Here is a 17161-nt window from a genome sequence, read left to right as displayed (position 1 = left end):
AGAGAAGAAAGCCAGCCTATAGCGATATAGGCTAGCACGACCCCATGGCCAATGCGATACCAAGGTGCATCCGCTGAGCGATACTAGATGAATTGTGCAGATTAATGACCATGATGTCCTGCGAGATGACACTCGAACGTACGATATTTGAGCTTACAGCGCCCTGCAAATTTGCCCAGCCCATGATCATACCCAGTGTGGCACTACGTTTGTATGATCCCTCTACGTTGTTTGACATCCAAGCGCTAATGAAAAGTATCTAACAAATGTGTCAGGGGACACATACAAGACTTACGCTGAATTTGCTAGGACCATGACTATCAACTATCTGTGGAATCATATAAACGAGCACAAATCACCTACAGACGACTGGATAGATCCCACTTGAGTAGCCAAGATTAGACACACACGAATAAAAGGGACAGCATGGCTCACGCTACGGCAAAATATACGGCAAAATAAGATAGTGAAGGGTTGCGCGATATGATCAGGATAATGTAGCCTATTAAGCCTGCATGACTCGTGTGAGGTTTTGCATCAGTGTCTCAAGCCGCACACTTACCCAAACCGAATAGTCCGCTGTAATATCAAGGTCAGACATGGTCCCAACTGGCAAACAGCATACACACAGGTTGATACAACCTCTCTTTCCAGTCCGGTCGCCTACAATCCCCACAACGATGACGACTAGGCATGCCCAGATATACACAGGCGCGGAGAGCAAATTCGCCATATTTGCTTCGTAGCCTATGAAAGGGTTAATGGTGAGTGAGCCTTCATTGCTGTGTCTTTGTACGGTCACCTAGCTATCAATTGTGTCAGTGCTCCGTACAGTATTGAAAGATCGAGATCAATACCTGATTAATGATAGTGGGCGTAAAAATTGCAAATGCATACACGGGGCCGTCGCTAACGTCAATCAGATTTCCTGCAAAACAGAGGTAGTGACAGAACGAACTAGCCCATGTAAATACCCACTGATGGATGTCAAGGCGCGTAAGAAATGATTGACCAGCGAACACAAGTGTATACGACTCACATGCACACCATGTCTTCCAGTCTGTCAAACTCTGTTTAACATATTTGAGTTTGAAGACTTCCCTCCCTGAGCCGAATGTCATGTCATCTTGTAGGCGTCTGACAACCCAGACACCTAATCTTGGATTAGCACGTCCTCGGGCCAAATATCTACGCACTTACGCTCGGTTTCGGTGAGGAAAGTTGCGGTGTCAGGAAAGTCTTGTATGATCCAGAAGGACGGGACAGCGCAACAGACGGTGAATAGACCCTCAATGATAAAAATCCACGCCCATCCGGGTTTCCCGCCGACACCATCCATTTTTTCGATTGCGACTGCCAAGAAACCACCTGCGCAAGCACAGAACGGATGAGCTAGCACCTTCCTTTGAAGGTAGCGAAAACTACCCACTAAATGCGCCCGCAATCGTAGCAGACGAAAAAAATACTGCAATGCGGGTACCCCGCTCTGACCGTTTATACCAGCTACATGGAATGCTGTTCAAAATATTTTTCAAGTTCCAACCAAGTGCACTTACCAGGAGAGATAGTAGATAATTCCGGGATACAATCCGGCCTCGGCAATTCCGAGCAGAGAGCGAACGACTGTACATGCTTAATTCATTGCCGCTCCGTATCCCAAATCAAGCGTTCTCACCAGCGAGCCCAGCAAAGTTGTGGACGACACCATGCAAGGTCTGAAGGAACCTGATTCCTATCTCCTGTCGACGGAAAACGCCAAGCTCACCATCATGATTCCCCACACGAGCACGATGAACGCAAGCCACCTTGAAGGTCGCAACTTCCTTAAAACGATATTGCTGGGAAGCTTCGTGATTGTGGGTCAATTCGATTTGCTATGTACAACAGTTGCACACCTCGAAAAACGAATAGGGAAGGAAGAATACCTACATTTATATTAGTTCTGAGGTCTGCAGCAATGTAATGATCATACCGTGAGCGCAATTAGGTATTGCTTGTCACTGATGTGTAGGTCGGTTGTCATTCCATACAGCTAAAATGAGGCATGAAGCACGATCACAGAACAAAAGGCATTTGCTACCTTTGCATTTCCGATGTTGCTCCTGTCGAGGAAGCTCAGGCAATACAAGATTGACAGCCATGGTACCGTATATAGGTCAATCCTACGGAGAAGCTGACGTTCGTCAATGCCCGATGTGTCAACTTCCGAACGATAGACATTCTTCCGGGTCACAGGGATTATTTCGAGATCTTCAGAACCTTTCTCGAGGGAAACAGACTTCAGCGACATGAGCAGCAAGGGAGCAAGGACAGCACCGTGCGTAAATTTATGGTCGTCTCGGTCTGACTCTTTATAGTCACCCCAGTGAACTTAAAAGAGATAGACACAAGTCATGAGACCCCGTTATCCCAGCGAAAACGGCTATTCGGCGCGATGCAGACCTTCCGAAGGCACGCAGACGCTGGAGACACGGAGAACTTCCGGTCCAGTACCTTCACCGGAACTATCAAGGCACTCATCCCATAAATTTCAGTCTATTTGCAGGGCAGAAAAAACGTATTTCAGCTTACAAATGCGTATTTGGACATCGGATCACCGGTGGTGAATGGTGTTGCAGGTCAGTAGAGTTGTCACGACATTGAAGGGAACATCGCTCCGACCAATTGAGTTGGGTAGCCAACTAGCTAAATGCTTTTCTATAGATATCGTTTCCGATAACGCGTTCAAGAGGTTTGAGCCTTAGGCCAAGCCAACTGCGAACATCCTCGGTCTCCTTCGCAGCCACCCTCACCACACAACCTTTCCCCTCGCGAATGTGGCTTAACGACCAAAGGAACGACGGAGGCGTAGAATGCTTGAAGACGGAAATTTCCGCATATTCTCCAGAGAGATGGCGAATAGTGCTCTGTGCGAGTGGGCCATACAAGATCAGAGTCGCATAGCAGGAATATGGTGCGAGTGCGTCGGCCAAAGTTCGCGATGACAGAGGGGGAACAGAAGACGCATGTTCTTCCAGAAGCGTAACATCTTTGGCTATGCACTCGTCATTGACCCACACTTCATTCATGCTGTAGTACCGGGAGAAGGCCCATTCCTCTCCGAGCGATCGACGCCCGGACGTAACCCAGTCTAAAATAACAACAGACGCCGCTCCTTCCAGGCGGAAAATTTGGACTTGATTATATTTGGCTGAACGGAAGCATGTTACAGGATCGGGAAGAAGGAAGAGAGCTCCTTTGTATTGAACAAGGACGTTCATCGTCTGGCTTGTAACAGCATCAGGCGACACTTGGGTCGATAACATGTGTCCAATTCGACTCTTGAAGACCTTTGTGGATCCCTTGCAAAAACAGTGATGATCAGCCGGCTGCCTTACTGCGGTTCTAACGTGGAGAATCGCACCTGAGATAACACCACCAAAGCTGCATTTTCTCGAATCTCGACGGAAAGCTCGATAGCATCTCCACCAACAAGCCCGCCTCCGTACGTGAGCACATAGACCACTGCGACACCCCTTTGATCTATGCGAGGAGACAAGAGTTTGAGTGGGTAGGTGGAGGATAGCTCAGAGAAGGAAACTTCAGAACCGCTGCGCTGCAGAGCGATGCGGCCTACACCAGAATCCATCTATTCAAGATATATGATCCGGAAAAGTGTGGTCCAGATACAACTCTGATACCCAAAGCCTCGTCTCCGAAGTCGATATTATTGCCGAGTCACTGGGCACTGAAGAGCTCGGGTTGCAGTTTGCAACCTTAATCAATCCGGATTCCACAAACGCCCGCCGCCGCATCCAGCATGGATCACGTGTCCAAGTCCCCGCTTTACCGGCACTGCAGTCGCGGGTAGTACGACAGTCACCAGTGGCGCTGAATTTGCGTTGGCAAGTAAGGCCACGATGTTCGACGACTGTAAGCAAGCAATACACAAGTTATACGCAATGTTGATCCCTTTGCCTGTTCCCAGACGTTGAACATGTCGCGGCTCCCGGTCGGTCCCATGCCGCAGTTTCCCTACCTCAGGTCCAATACGAGGGCTTCGAGCCTTCTCCTTACGCAGATGAAGAACGTGCGGAAGGCCTTGGTATTTCTGTGAGTGTAGCCTCATATCTTTTTGGTTGAACTCAGTCGTTCTACTCGTGTAGTACCCAGCCGATGTTACTATTCCTACTACGCCTCTCTTTGAACTTGGCCGCGTTCAATACACGCTCCCGGCACCCCTCCTCTCGCTGGCCGTCTCTTCAGACATACTATCAATGGGTCTCGCAAACAATATCATCGTACAGATTGAACTGTCTCGCTCGGAGCAGGTCGTGAAGATTGCGCTTCCGTTGAAACCTACTGAATTCACGATCCATAAGCTCTTCCTTGACCCTTCTGGGAGGCATTTGATAATAACATCTTCGCAAGGGGAGAACTGGTATCTGTATCGAGGTTGGAAGAAACCAAAACCGTTGAAAAGCTTCAAATTGGTGGTTGAGAGCGTGGCATGGAACAAGGCTGCCCTGCTGTCGTCTTCTCATTCCACCTCTACGCGGGAGATACTGATAGGTACCAAGAATGGGACAATATACGAAGCGATCATTGATGCCGAGGAGGATTTCTTTAAGTCTCACGAAAGATATCTTCAGCCCGTCTACACACTCCCTGAACGGCAGCCTGTGACTGGTCTCAAATTCGATTCGTTTCCCCCATCTGATCCGAGAAAGACTCTTGTGGTCGTGACTACACCCACACGTATCTATCAATTCGTTGGTATTCCTGACAGACGCTCCGACGAGGGGGGCCGAGTTTTCAGCGCCCTTTTTGCGAGCTACAGAGATTCAGCTCCAAGTGAGTGGTATCATCTACTTCGGCGTTTCAATGCTGACGGCAAGAAGAGATATCTGAGCTCCCTGGCAATGTTGATCATTCTGAATTGCACACATTCAATGCCAATGCCGACCAAGCACACTCCCTTCCAAGGTATCTCGGATGGATGACTGGTAGGCATTGTGCTAGTCTATATTATGCTACTCACCGCATGCCCGATAAGGTCCCGGAATATATCATGGCTCGCTGAATTTCGAGTCAGGTTCGGATGATCTGATTGATGGAGCTCAGCTTTTGCCTTATCCTGCTGTCATGTCGTCCCCTTCTCCGTCTCCAACGCGCAGGACGCATGCTCCCATAAATTTCCCTTTGTCTATCGCCCTCACAGAGTTCCATTTCATCCTACTATACCAAGATCGCGTCGTTGGCGTATCTAACCTCAATGAACAGTTGGTTTACGAAGAAATGCTACCCCTGGTTTGTTCACATTTCTATTACATATTTCTAGTGACTATGATTTATCTCTCCTTGATGTGTACCAGAAACCAAACGAGGAAGTGCGTGGTATTACGGCAGATCCAGTCCGCAAGACATACTGGGTCTATACAGACCAGTCTTTGTTCGAGCTCGTGATCACTAATGAGCATCGTGATGTCTGGAAAATATTGCTAGACAAGGGAAAGTATGATGCAGCCCTGCAGTATGCGAAAGTATGACAATATATCGCCTATGACTTTCGGTGCTGAACGGTTTCTAGGTGGCAAGTCAAAGGGATCACGTCATGGGAGCACAAGCGCGCGCTTTCTTCGACGATGGAAGATATTTTCAAGCGGCTCAAGCATACGCTCAATGTTCGGTCAGCTTTGAAGAAGTGACTTTGAAATTCCTTGACGCCGGCGAACGGGATGCACTGAGGTCGTATCTAGTTTCCAGATTAGAACGCACGCGGAAAATCGTAAGTCTCCTGGATCTCTTCTATGATGTTTAAGTTTTACGTGTATCATTTTCCAGGACTTATCACAGCGGATGATGTTGGCTACATGGCTGGTTGAATTCTATCTCAGCAAGTGTAACGAGCTAGATGATCTCATAGCCTCGGAATCGGTATCCCATGATGTTGACAATCTACAAGCCGAGCGCTCGATTCTGGAGGATGATTTGCGCCAATTTTTTCAGACGTACAAGGTAAGGTCAATGAGGCAACGGGATGTATTGTTTAACAGCGTGCGTGTCTTAGGCCAACTTGGACCCCAGAACTGTTTACGAGTTGATTCATGATCATGGACGTACCGATTTTTACCTTCATTTTGCGACGGTGATGGGTGACCTCAAACGGGTTGTCGAGCACTGGATCATGGAAGAGGAATGGTTGAAGGCCATCGATGTTATTAATCGCCAGGCACGTTGTTCTTTCTAGATTGTCTCAACGGCTCTTCATTGCTTCCCTTTTTCAGTCGGATCTGGGATTGTACTATCGCTTTGGTCCAGTCCTTATTCGTCACGCACCAAAGGAGACAGTTGATTCTTGGCTACGGCAACAATCGCTGGATCCTCTCAGTCTCGTGCCTGCTCTATTACAACTGCAACACGTACCGCGAGACCCACTATCCCCCAATCAAGCCATCCGATATCTTAACCACGTCATATTCGAGCAGGGAAACACATCGCCTACAATTCACAATCTCATAATCACTTTCTATGCTACTTCACCATCTCATTCGTCACCCTCTTCTCCGCCCATCCATCCAGAAGACGATGGTCCCCTGTTGCGCTTTCTGTCGTCGGCGCCATCAGATCCTCTGACAGGTCGGCCATATTATGACCTTGATTATGCCTTGCGTCTCTGCAAGCAGGCAGGCCGGACACAGCCATGCGTGCACATCTACTCTAAAATGGGCCTCTATGAATGTAGCGTGGACCTTGCGTTGCAGAAGGGGGATCTCGAACTGGCCAAGATTAACGCCGACATGCCTGAAGATGACGATCAGCTGCGGAAAAAACTATGGCTCAAGATCGCCAAGTACGTCGTGCAGGATAAGCAGGACATAAAGATGTGAGTGGCCTCTTTCGACTGAGAGGGGCCCTGGAGCTTATTTGCTTGGAAGGGCCATGCGTTTCCTCGAGAACACCGACCTCATTAAAATTGAGGATATTCTGCCGTTCTTCCCAGACTTCGTCGTGATTGATGATTTCAAGGACGAGATATGCACTGCACTCGAGGGTTATTCGGCCCATATTGACGTTCTCAAGGCTGAGATGGACGAGGCGACACGGAACGCTGAAGCCATCAAGCAGGACATAGCCGCTCTTCAAAAACGTTTCATCACGATAGATGCCACGGAGAAATGTTCTGTGTGCAGCAACGCCCTATTCACGAGGCAATTCTACGTTTTCCCTTGTCAACATACATTCCATGCCGACTGTCTGATTGGGTTGGTGCGTGGGCCAGTGGTGTAGGCATTAGTGAGTCGCTAATCGATGTGGTACTCAAACAGACGAAAGAGTATCTACCTGCCCACGCTCTCCGGCGCATTCTGGCGCTCCAAAACGAGCTCATCAAGAGTTCGCAGAAGGGCTCCCTTGAGCGCGGTGCGATCGCAAATCCGTCCCTGATCCCCAGTGCTCCTGCATCACGACAGGCGAATACCCAGCGCACTCTGCTGTCAGCTAATTTCGGCATAGGTCAAAACGGCCACCGTGCTGCTAATTCGCTCGGGCGGAACATTCTGTCGGCTGGAGACCGCCTGCGAGACTTGATTATTCCAGACGCTCTGGCGAGCGTGGTCACTGCTCCTGTGGGGTGGATTCCGGGCATTGGTGCGGGCGCGAAGAGGGCCGGGGGCGAGAAGGATGCAGAGAAGATCGAGAAGATGCGGAAAGAGCTGGAAGATGTGCTCTCGGCGAGCTGTCCGCTGTGCGAGAGCGTGGTGGCCGGCTTGGATAAGCCATTCGTCCAAGCAGGCGATGTGGATGCGAGTTGGGTGTTGTAGCGACAGACGGGCATGGGGGGCGGTTCATCACGCGTGACGTTCATATTGACTTGGCACACATTTTCATAATCCATCATTCACTTTGGGCTTCGGATCTGGTTGCGAGGTTGTCATCTGTCGACTCACAGTGCAATGTGCTAGTGGAATGCGAGCTTCAAATCATCAAACCTGACACCATTGCGACAATATCTAGAGTTACGCTGAATTGGATGTATTGAAATGCAAGGATGGAGAAAAATAGCGTTGAGACTTGTGTTGTAGCACAGGCTGTCAAATAGGTCATGCTGTGCGACATTAGACTCAATACTAGCCCTGCCCCTGCCCCTACTGTCACAGTGCCGAAAGACCCATTTGGCGATGACTAGACGACAAAATGAGGCCCCACTTTGCGTCGCCAAACCCATCTGTCCACAAAGATACGCTTAAGACGACAGATTAGCGTTCGGCACCAGCAATAAATATCTGGCTGTGATTGTGATTCGGACCTGATCTAGTGGCCGAGGAAGTAACGGCAGGGCATGTATCAATGGCTGATCTTCTTGGTTCGGCCTGCTTTTCTGCGCATGCGAGCAGCCTTGCGTGCGCCCATCTAGGAGCCGGGGATGGGGGTCAGCTAGCGCGGATTGGGAATATATCGGCGAGACATGCCTTGGCCCTATCTTCCTCTAGTTTCCGGCGCTCCTCGGCAGCTTTGCGTCGCTCGAGGGTAATTGCCCGTCGCCTGGGGCGATTGTGGATGTGAGGATGTATCGAAGGAGGGAGACCGGGGAGCGTACCGTGTTTTCTCCGCCTTTTTTTCCTCGCTGAGCTCGGCCTGCAATTTCTTGATAGCCTTTTCCTTCTGGGTCTTTTTCATGCGATCTTCCCAGCTCTTTGTCTTCACACCGTCGGGTATGTGGGAACGCCTGGTGGAGGAATTATACGCGAAGCAGCTGATAGGAAGGAAGAAACGCACACTGCCGGAGACTTGGGCTGTTTCCATGCTTTTCCCGAGACGCGACCAGCGGAGGAGGTGGCGAGTGGGAGAGGAGAGGGCTCCTGATGGCTGTCGGGCTGCTGGACTGGTGCAGCCAGAGAGGACATGGCTAGTGACCAGGACCAGGATGGACTCCTCGCCGAGGGGAAGATGGACAGGCGCTTGAGGAGAGGGAGGACAGGCACGTGCGTGATGGTGCTGTCGCGTGAGATGAGATCGCTGCCCGTCCGCGGTGGAGGGCGTTGCGGCGAGTGTTGCAACAGGTCCACGGACCACGGTGCGTTGCGACACAGCGGATGCAGCAACGGCCACACACCGGCTCCATTTGTTCCTCCGTTGCCTGAGATCCCATCTCGTTGCAGGCCACTGGAGTCTCGCATACAGACACCGTCAGTCATCGTGCGATCTGCAGCGCAGATTCCCACAGCGTTGGCCTTGAAGGCGCGTCCATTGAAATTCGGACCCATCAGTACACCCGAGGCGCGCTCTGACCCATCCAGCGCCGGCGTGCTGTTGCCAGTCAGTACTTAGAGCCAGCCTGCTGCAGCCTCGTACCCGCACGGACGGACGTCGGTCGTCTCAGCTCTCGTCGTTCCGGTTGACGCCTGTTTATCCGGATCTTGCGCGCTAACGCCGTCGGGACCAAGTGTTAGTTCAGGCGACAGCTCTCTCTCCAGGTCGCGCGTCCTTCCCACTCCCTCCTCCGCCTCCCCCCCCCTCTCCGCGCTGTCGCCGCCCCTCCCGACCTTCGTGTCCCCGCGGCAGCCATGATGGACTCCCCCATAGACCCATACAGCAGAGATGACCATCTCCGTTCCCTCCTTGACCAACGCACCGCTCGTGCTGACATTCACGGCCGATTCCCTTCTCTCTCCGAATTTTCAGACTCTCCGTCTGTTTATAGCCGTGCGCATTTCTCCCCCCGTCCTACCGACAGGTCCCACGTCGATACCAACTTTGAGTTCGTCGTCCCCGTCCATGTCCGTCCCTCCGAGCCCCGCTCTCTGTCCGACCGAGAGCGGCTCAACTTTCCCAATGCTAGTAGCTTGGATCTTGACGACGATCCAACCTCTTCTTGTGCATGCAGTAACTCTCATGACGGTGAGGATTTGTCCGGGGAGGATGAGGACGAGCCCCCGAGAATCAGCACCTATGGCCCCAAGATGACTGTCCATTCTCGTGCTCCTTGGGAGTTGGGAGAGGATGATGTCACCGGACCGGACGATCATGGAAGCAGCTCCAAGCTCTTTGCGCACAAAAGGCCTGACGGTCCTAAACGCGGCGTTTGGCCCCTGGGTAAGAACAGCACTGACAAGAGGCCGAGCACCGAGTCGAGCCGTTCGCAGCCAAAGGCGAAACAGTCGCTTGATTCCCACTCACCCACTGGCGGTGCACTCCTGTGCGTATCTTTTATGCCCTTGGTACCGCTGTCTTTCGACTTATCGCCTCTTGTATAGCGCTCTGGCTCAAGCGTCAATGTCGTCGACCTCTCTCTCTTTGACATCTTCCCCTCAGCCCACCTTGCGAGATAAATTATCTCTCTCTCGTCTACGTTCTCGCACACCGTCCAATCCTAATCCTCCAGGTGCCCTCGAGCCTATCGAAGCTCGTCTACCTCCTTTCCCTCCATCATCAAACTCCACATCTCCTATGTCCCGGCTGATACGCGCTACGTCTCCCGTGCCCTTATCTCCTCTGGAGCCTACTTTCTCCGATACTACTTCCCGTGCATCTTCACCCAATATTCATCAAGAGTATACTCATCCGTACGCAAACCCGGACCTCGTCCGCCGCGTTGTATATGATCCACCCCAGTCACCCAAGCATATGGCATCTTCCGTCCTTCCTCAGACATTGGTCGCTGCCAATCATAGCGACTCAAATGCCACCTTGACTGAGACCACTACCACAAGCAGCATATTCCAGTCGCGATCGAACACAGCAGTGTCCTCGCTCACCCCCGTCACGTCTTCATCATCAATGGACGCTAGCGTTCACGAATACTGCCTTTCCGATCACGTACATGGGAAAGGTATCTCTACCCCTACGTCCGTGAGCAAGTCGTTTGTCGCGAGGCCTTCTGGGACACAGGAGAAAGCATCTGGGAAACTGCGGAATAGGGATACCAAACTCCTTTCCGGGCCTGCTAGTAGTGCATTTCCTGGCTGGAGTGACAACTCCACTGGATCGTCAATTAAACTCATCTCGCTGGAGGAAGCGCAGGCTCAGGCGCGCGAGCGATCACGGAGTGCTACGGCGAATCCAGTTATATCAAGTCCTCTTGTGGCCGGGCCACCTAGCGCACACATAGGGGGTTTTGAGCACAATATGTCGCCACAGAGTCCCGCGAAAAGGACAAGATCTGCTTCCGCGGGTGGGCTTAAAGCCAAAGTGGACTCGGGCCAGCGACCTCTCATGCCCACGGATTCATCGCAGATCGCTGTTGGCAGTGTTTCTCAGAGAACCGTGACTCGCAAAAAGAGCGGGTTTATGAGACTCTTCAATGCGAAAGAGCGAGATAGAGCGCTGCATTCGCCACCGCCTCCAATACCCTCATTATCATCAGACAGTGTTACAGTTCCCTCAAATCCTGTTCCGCAGGTGCACAGGATGCGAAAGGCCTCCACTCACCGAGTCCCTGTCCCATCACTTTCACCGTCACTCGTAGCTGCTGTAGAAAATCGCGTTGCTAATGCCGACTCCGGTAGTTCATCCGATTCACGTTCTGATGCATCGGTATCTAAAGAATCTGTGTTACCGAGGGACCGTCAGTTGAGCTCCAGGCGTAATGCACCAGATCTCTCGATTGTCACTTCACCGCCGACAGTCGAAGTGGCTAAGTTGCAGGCTGCACCACCCCATACAGCGGCCATCGTGAATGACTTACACGGTCATACTGTGATCGTTACGCCGACTGCAAGTGAGTCTGTCACAAGTACCATGTCGCAACTCCCAAGCAGTGCACCGCCTGGCATGACTGACTTTGTAGCATTACGCCTTCGTCCGGTCTCTACCCTTTTCAGCACAGGCTTTGCCGACCAGCTCGTCAGCCCAGATGCCCTATCTCAACCTTCTTTGGATACAGACTCGGGCACTCCAACTACGGCGACAACCTCTATGGTCTCGCCATTGAGCCCAAACTTTCCACCGAAAGCATACGCTGGTGTCAACGACGGCAAAGTTTCGCCCATGATCACGGAAGACGATCAATCCTCTATCGTACAGCCATTACCAGACCAAATCTTAGTTGCGCGTAGGGCATGGCAGCGACAGATCTGGGAGCTCGAGGGCCAGGTACGCGATTTGAAGGCTGAGGTGGAAGAGCTGCGCACAGCGGAGAAAGGCACGTCTTTTTGCGCAGTGTGCGGGCGAGGGAGTGCTGGTAAAGCCAGTACTGAAAGCGATGGCACTCTCGAGGATCTGAAGAAAGCCGGCGTGAAGGTCGGTGTGGTCAACCGTCCAAGAGCGCGCACCGGTGTCGGCTCCCGCTTCGCGAGTGGAACGTAGGCAAACGTTTAGTGTTAATTAGCTTGCCCCCCCGTGGTCTGGCGCATCCCGCGTGTTACATCATGCATCAAGCACTCTGCGTCCAGTTACTGGACACTGTTCTGGATCACCAATCTATTCTCGCCGGTTGGAATACACATCACCTTCTTTTTATTACTATTCTGTCCCGATATGTTGTTCCCTGTTGTGGATGTTGTTGTTGCTGATGTTGTTGTCCCACCCTCCTTCTATACCACCGTCAGCTCTTCTGTTTTGTAACACATAAATACTGTAATAATGTTTCATCATAAATGGTTCATTCCCGGTCCTTAGCATCACTACACCGTCATTAACTATGTCCATCGGTACATTAGTATCCTCATCCTTTCATCTGTCGCTCCTTTCATACCCTCCTATGGAATGCGTAGATTTTCTGGCTAGCTCGTTTGTCGACCGAAACTTATTAAAACGACCCTAAGCGACGCACTACAACAACACAAAAATGCCATCTTCAGCTGTCTTCTCCACCAAGCAACCACCCAATACCGGCTTGCAACACTCGTGTTGCCTGTGCAGAGACATCTGCGCCATCAGCTCTCGATCTACTCCCTTCTCTGCTTCCCCATGAGTTGGTCTCTGAATGGGCTGTTCGGCCTCGAGTACCAACAGAGAACGGAAAATTGGCGGCCACACGGCTGAGTGCCTTGTTGGCGAGCGCGGTGGCATCAGGGGCATTCGCTAGCGGCGAATGAGACATATGCAACTCAGGCATACGCAAATGCTGCAGGCGGGCCGTAAGCGACGACATTGGGTCATGGGCATGGACAGCGCGCTCTCGCGCTTGCACAGGGCGTATACCCGTGCGATGAGATTCCAAGCGTTCCCGCCGCTCCTGGGTATCCTCTTCCTCCAGTCGTCGGAATATTGCGAGGACATCAACGAGTTGGTCTGCGGGACAAAACTCCAGCGCACGACCGAGTAGCGTGAGCTTCTTCTGCACGTCCTCGAATTCGGGATGTCGTCCTAACTGGAAACACCCCACCCAGCAGACCTCGCTCGCCACCTCAACATCGCGGTCCTGAAGTCCAGCAAGAGCAGATGTCTTCATTTTCACGACGGTGTTGACCATTTTCTCGCTAGCCTCGTAAGCACGCGTAAAGTCTCCTGCTTGTAAAGCTGTCTCGGCTAGCATTGCAAGAGTCTTGACTTCCGCCACCGGGTCTTCCCTGTATCCAAGCTTGTGTACGAGTTCCAAAATAACTTGCGTGTGTTTGTAGGCGTCATTGTTGCTCGATAAAACACGGGAAACCAATGACAGGCGATCATTGGTGAGACGGATCTCGAGGGGCGTAATTACGATGCCTGGACGGGACATTAAGTTGAAGGAACATAGACGCGAAGTGGCTTCAATAAATTCTTTCTCTTGAATGACGCGTTTCGAGGGAGAAGGAATGTCCAGACTATCAGTGTACAAGGTCTGCCTCAGTATTCTCTCTGACTGTCGCCGTCCAGTCACTCACCAGTCGTACGCCAACTTCATGTCACCGAAATGATAATTACCAGAATTTGCATTGTCATAGAACTCTTGAGAACACGCTAAGCAGATTTCTTCAATTACTTGAGGGCTCATAGATGGTGAGACTATGGATGAATACAGCAAGTTCTTCGCAACGTTAAACTCTGACGACAAAAATTACATGAGCGGTGCAAATAAGATGGATGTGGTCGAACTCACGACCAGTACTCAGAAGTCCGCTGAAGAAGGTTCGAATCACGTCGTCTTTTGAGAGGAGGCAAAAGGCGCTCCATGACCCACTATCACCTGTCTCTGACAGCTTCAGCATGTCCTCAAGAAGCCACTCCCAATCGTTCTGAGAGTCCAGTTTGTCCTGCGAGCCGCCGGCACGACGCGCTAGCCTATTCGCCCAGGCGCGCTGCTCCGTGATATTAGCGTTGCTCTGTAAGAACCACCGCAGTGGTGTAGGAGCGCTCCATCTCGCCAGAATCTCTCCGGACTCCAGATGGACATCTAAAACATCCAACAGGCGAGAGAGCGATGACGAGGGAAGAGGTGTGAAAAAGATCATGAGATCTGCAGGGGTGCATCGAGGTCGGGTTGAGGAAGGTACGACGAAAGCACCCAAGGACATGATGGTAGTATCTGCTTCATCTGCTTCGCCATCGTCTCCCGTCACATCCCACGCAGGCAAACATTCGAAGATGCGGCTCATAGCTGACCATGCATCAAGGCGGTCACTTCCATACAAACACGCCAGTGCAAGCCTTGCCATATCCTCATCACTGCGTATGACTCGCTGGACTGGTGGTAGAGTCGGTTTTGAGGCTTCAAAAATTGCCGCGACGGTTTCCAGGGAGGCCCCGAGAATGTACTCGTAGAGTAGTCGAGTCGGCAGCTGCGGATCTGGATAACCTGCCCGTTCTGCGCGTGATTCAAGAACAAACAAGTAGGGCATCACCAGCCTATTGATATCACGAGCTACTGTTTGTGTTGTAGTATGCGCAAGGTAGGCATGTATAATATCCGAAGGGCCCATAGATTTCCAACGCTCGAGGGACCAGTCATCATCCTCATCGGTAAGAGTGACGGGCGTATCATAGACCAGCCTAGACAGAAGGCTGAGTTCTTCCCCTATTTCATCAAGGCCAGGTAAACCTTGTGATGCAGCGTGTTGTACCAACTGCAGGGCAGAGTCGATCATCCCAGTACTAGAAATGATGAGGTCAATTCTGGTTTCGTACCACGCTACTAGTGCTGAAGATGACAACGGCTCCGACTGAGGCGAGAAAGGCAAGGAGATTGGAGATAACGGCTTTATATTGAGTGGCAATTCTGAATCTGTAAGAGCCTGCACCACTTGAGAGGTTTCAGAGAAGTCAAGTTCAGACCTCCATGGTTTGGATTCGATCCAGCGTTCTCTATCCGCGGAAGGGTCGTATATCGGCAGTATGTCTTTAAACGTTGTAGTGGGTGTGTGCTCCGGGATGCTATCGAGGATAGAAAAGCGATACGGCCAAAGTTGTTCGCCATGTCGTTCTGTCAATAAGCGAAGGGCAACAAACTGCTCCATAGAAGCCAGAAGGCAGGCTACTTGCAGGAGGTCTGCAGCGAGGAACGTCGATAATGGCAAAACAGTGTTTCCCTGCATGATAGTAGCGGACGTCCCTTGCTCTTCGTTGAATTCCTCTGCCCATGGGTCGTCCTCCCATTCGTCATCCACTGAGTCGCCTGCATCCGTCTTTGCAGAGGTATCCTTGTATATCTCCACATAGGTGTTTAACCGATCGAGACGGGTCAAGAGTATCTGGCGTACGCGACATAGCTGTGCGTCCACGGGCTCTGCGCGAAAGTGAGAGAGAATACTAGCGTGAAGTGTCTGCTCTCTCGTGTCCGTATGGTTCTCTGTGTGTGCTGCCTCGTCATTTTGACTCACCTCAGCGGTAGGGTTTCCTATAACTGAAGCTAAATCTGTGCAAGTATCCTTACTTCGGTCTACCGCAAATTGCGTTCTTTCAAGACCAAGTTCAAGGAGCGACCGTTGCACGGTAACATCATCCAGGATGCGGTCAGCACATGCAAATGCCACCCATGAGTCATCAGGAATGGGTTTCAGGAGCGTGTCGACCTCGTTTAGTGTGAGCTCTGTGTCTATCAAAGCCGACCACCGTCGGCTGAGGTCTTCTAGTGGCATGAAGCTGGAAGTCGTCGCCATCGTATGCGGCAGCCACGTGCGCTTCTCCGCGTTCAAGTACTTAGCAACACTCTTGTGCGTGTACGCGTGTTGGGCTTGCTGTAAGTCGATCAATATAGATGCAGTGCTGGATTATCGTTGTTAAGACAGTGTAGGATAACATCGTTCGTTACATTAATCCGTTCTACATAGTAAATGACTGGGCTTTCGAATCTACTTTTCATGTCTTGGCACGGCTGAGCACTTCATCACCGAGCGAAGCAAAATCTCCAATTAAATCTCAAAGAGAATCTCGAACACAATGGTGAAAAAAAAATCAGAATAAGGTCTCCTGTCAAAGTCGCAATGACAAGCCGTTGGAATCAGCCTTAGCGCAAAAATGACATATAAGAAGCATGGCCACCGACCTCGTCACGTAGATATTCGCCTACGTCTCTGGTTTTTTTTTGTCAGACAAAATGGACGAGCAGTGAACCATTGAAATAACATACGCTTGATGGAAGACAATGATAGCAGTAGGATCCAGCTTGCGGGTGTCCACCGTGGATCGTGCTGTTACACCGAATCCCTGCCATTTGTCATGTCAAAGCCTGTTCGTTCAGCGGATATATTGTATACCAAAGGTGTATCATTCATGCTGAAGACCACGACACCTTGATGCTCCGGAGTGTCTTCCGTGATCCGCCCAAGGTGAGCTTTTAGAACATGATTGCCATATAAAAAAGGCATCTCTCCATTCGGTTTAATCCAAATCTGAGCGAAAATAACAAAGTCATGGAATGCTTACCCCAGCTAAATAGGAACCCACCTTATACTTTGCATATTGGGCAAGATAGTCAAGCGCAGTGATGTGCAATTTAAATTTTCCACTCTTAGAAAATTTGCCGAGACACGTTCCAAGGCTAACAAGGTTCGGGCGAGCAACAGATATGCCTAAGCGCATAGAAGATTCGGAGACATAGAACACTCTGTCTTTTTGTAGGCGGAAACAGTAAGGCTCATCTGGCCTGTCGATTAAATGGACAAGATTCTTCCCCTACATAGCGCGACGAATTACTTGTTATTTTGGGGCGGGGTTATGAAGCAATAAAACGTACTACGTAGTTTGCAAGCTTTGTGAAGACCGCTTTGCTCTCGTCTTCTGTCAATGGACGCATCTGGAAAATTGAGTGCGCTAAGGCAGACGC

The 17161-nt window shown here is 51.0% G+C and overlaps 6 protein-coding genes across 6 annotated transcripts; 2 read left to right on the top strand and 4 right to left on the bottom strand.

Annotated features, from left to right (window-relative positions):
- Positions 1–31: 31 nt before the first annotated feature.
- Positions 32–2290, bottom strand: FIBRA_01008 (uncharacterized protein; the record flags this gene model as incomplete). Its single annotated transcript, XM_012322893.1, has 15 exons — positions 32–245; positions 296–305; positions 364–383; positions 436–511; positions 563–579; positions 630–802; positions 858–1153; positions 1201–1368; positions 1430–1503; positions 1557–1623; positions 1676–1715; positions 1766–1846; positions 1896–1925; positions 1973–2032; positions 2081–2290. 15 exons carry the CDS (start codon positions 2288–2290, stop codon positions 32–34), a joined length of 1536 nt encoding a protein of 511 aa, XP_012178283.1.
- Positions 2291–2681: 391 nt separating this feature from the next.
- FIBRA_01007 (uncharacterized protein) lies at positions 2682–3628 on the bottom strand (the record flags this gene model as incomplete). Its single annotated transcript, XM_012322892.1, has 2 exons — positions 2682–3341; positions 3404–3628. The coding sequence occupies 2 exons, from the start codon at positions 3626–3628 to the stop codon at positions 2682–2684; spliced, it is 885 nt and encodes a 294-aa protein (XP_012178282.1).
- Positions 3629–3899: 271 nt separating this feature from the next.
- FIBRA_01006 (uncharacterized protein) lies at positions 3900–7802 on the top strand (the record flags this gene model as incomplete). The annotated part of the gene is made up of 12 exons (XM_012322891.1): positions 3900–3912; positions 3968–4092; positions 4146–4833; positions 4881–4985; positions 5036–5261; positions 5321–5522; positions 5570–5767; positions 5824–5997; positions 6050–6196; positions 6267–6865; positions 6918–7248; positions 7308–7802. 12 exons carry the CDS (start codon positions 3900–3902, stop codon positions 7800–7802), a joined length of 3303 nt encoding a protein of 1100 aa, XP_012178281.1.
- Positions 7803–8411: 609 nt separating this feature from the next.
- Positions 8412–8885, bottom strand: FIBRA_01005 (uncharacterized protein; the record flags this gene model as incomplete). The annotated part of the gene is made up of 3 exons (XM_012322890.1): positions 8412–8523; positions 8579–8707; positions 8758–8885. The coding sequence occupies 3 exons, from the start codon at positions 8883–8885 to the stop codon at positions 8412–8414; spliced, it is 369 nt and encodes a 122-aa protein (XP_012178280.1).
- Positions 8886–9548: 663 nt separating this feature from the next.
- Positions 9549–12285, top strand: FIBRA_01004 (uncharacterized protein; the record flags this gene model as incomplete). Its single annotated transcript, XM_012322889.1, has 2 exons — positions 9549–10177; positions 10236–12285. The coding sequence occupies 2 exons, from the start codon at positions 9549–9551 to the stop codon at positions 12283–12285; spliced, it is 2679 nt and encodes an 892-aa protein (XP_012178279.1).
- A 490-nt stretch (positions 12286–12775) lies between these two features.
- FIBRA_01003 (uncharacterized protein) lies at positions 12776–17131 on the bottom strand (the record flags this gene model as incomplete). Its single annotated transcript, XM_012322888.1, has 8 exons — positions 12776–13724; positions 13785–13944; positions 14000–16073; positions 16382–16409; positions 16466–16542; positions 16593–16727; positions 16783–17010; positions 17072–17131. 8 exons carry the CDS (start codon positions 17129–17131, stop codon positions 12776–12778), a joined length of 3711 nt encoding a protein of 1236 aa, XP_012178278.1.
- Between the last annotated feature and the right edge of the window lie 30 nt (positions 17132–17161).

Source organism: Fibroporia radiculosa (assembly GCF_000313525.1).
Source record: "Fibroporia radiculosa TFFH 294 genomic supercontigs, scaffold430, whole genome shotgun sequence".
NCBI lineage: Eukaryota > Fungi > Basidiomycota > Agaricomycetes > Polyporales > Fibroporiaceae > Fibroporia > Fibroporia radiculosa.
This window is presented reverse-complemented; position numbering and strand designations above follow the sequence as displayed.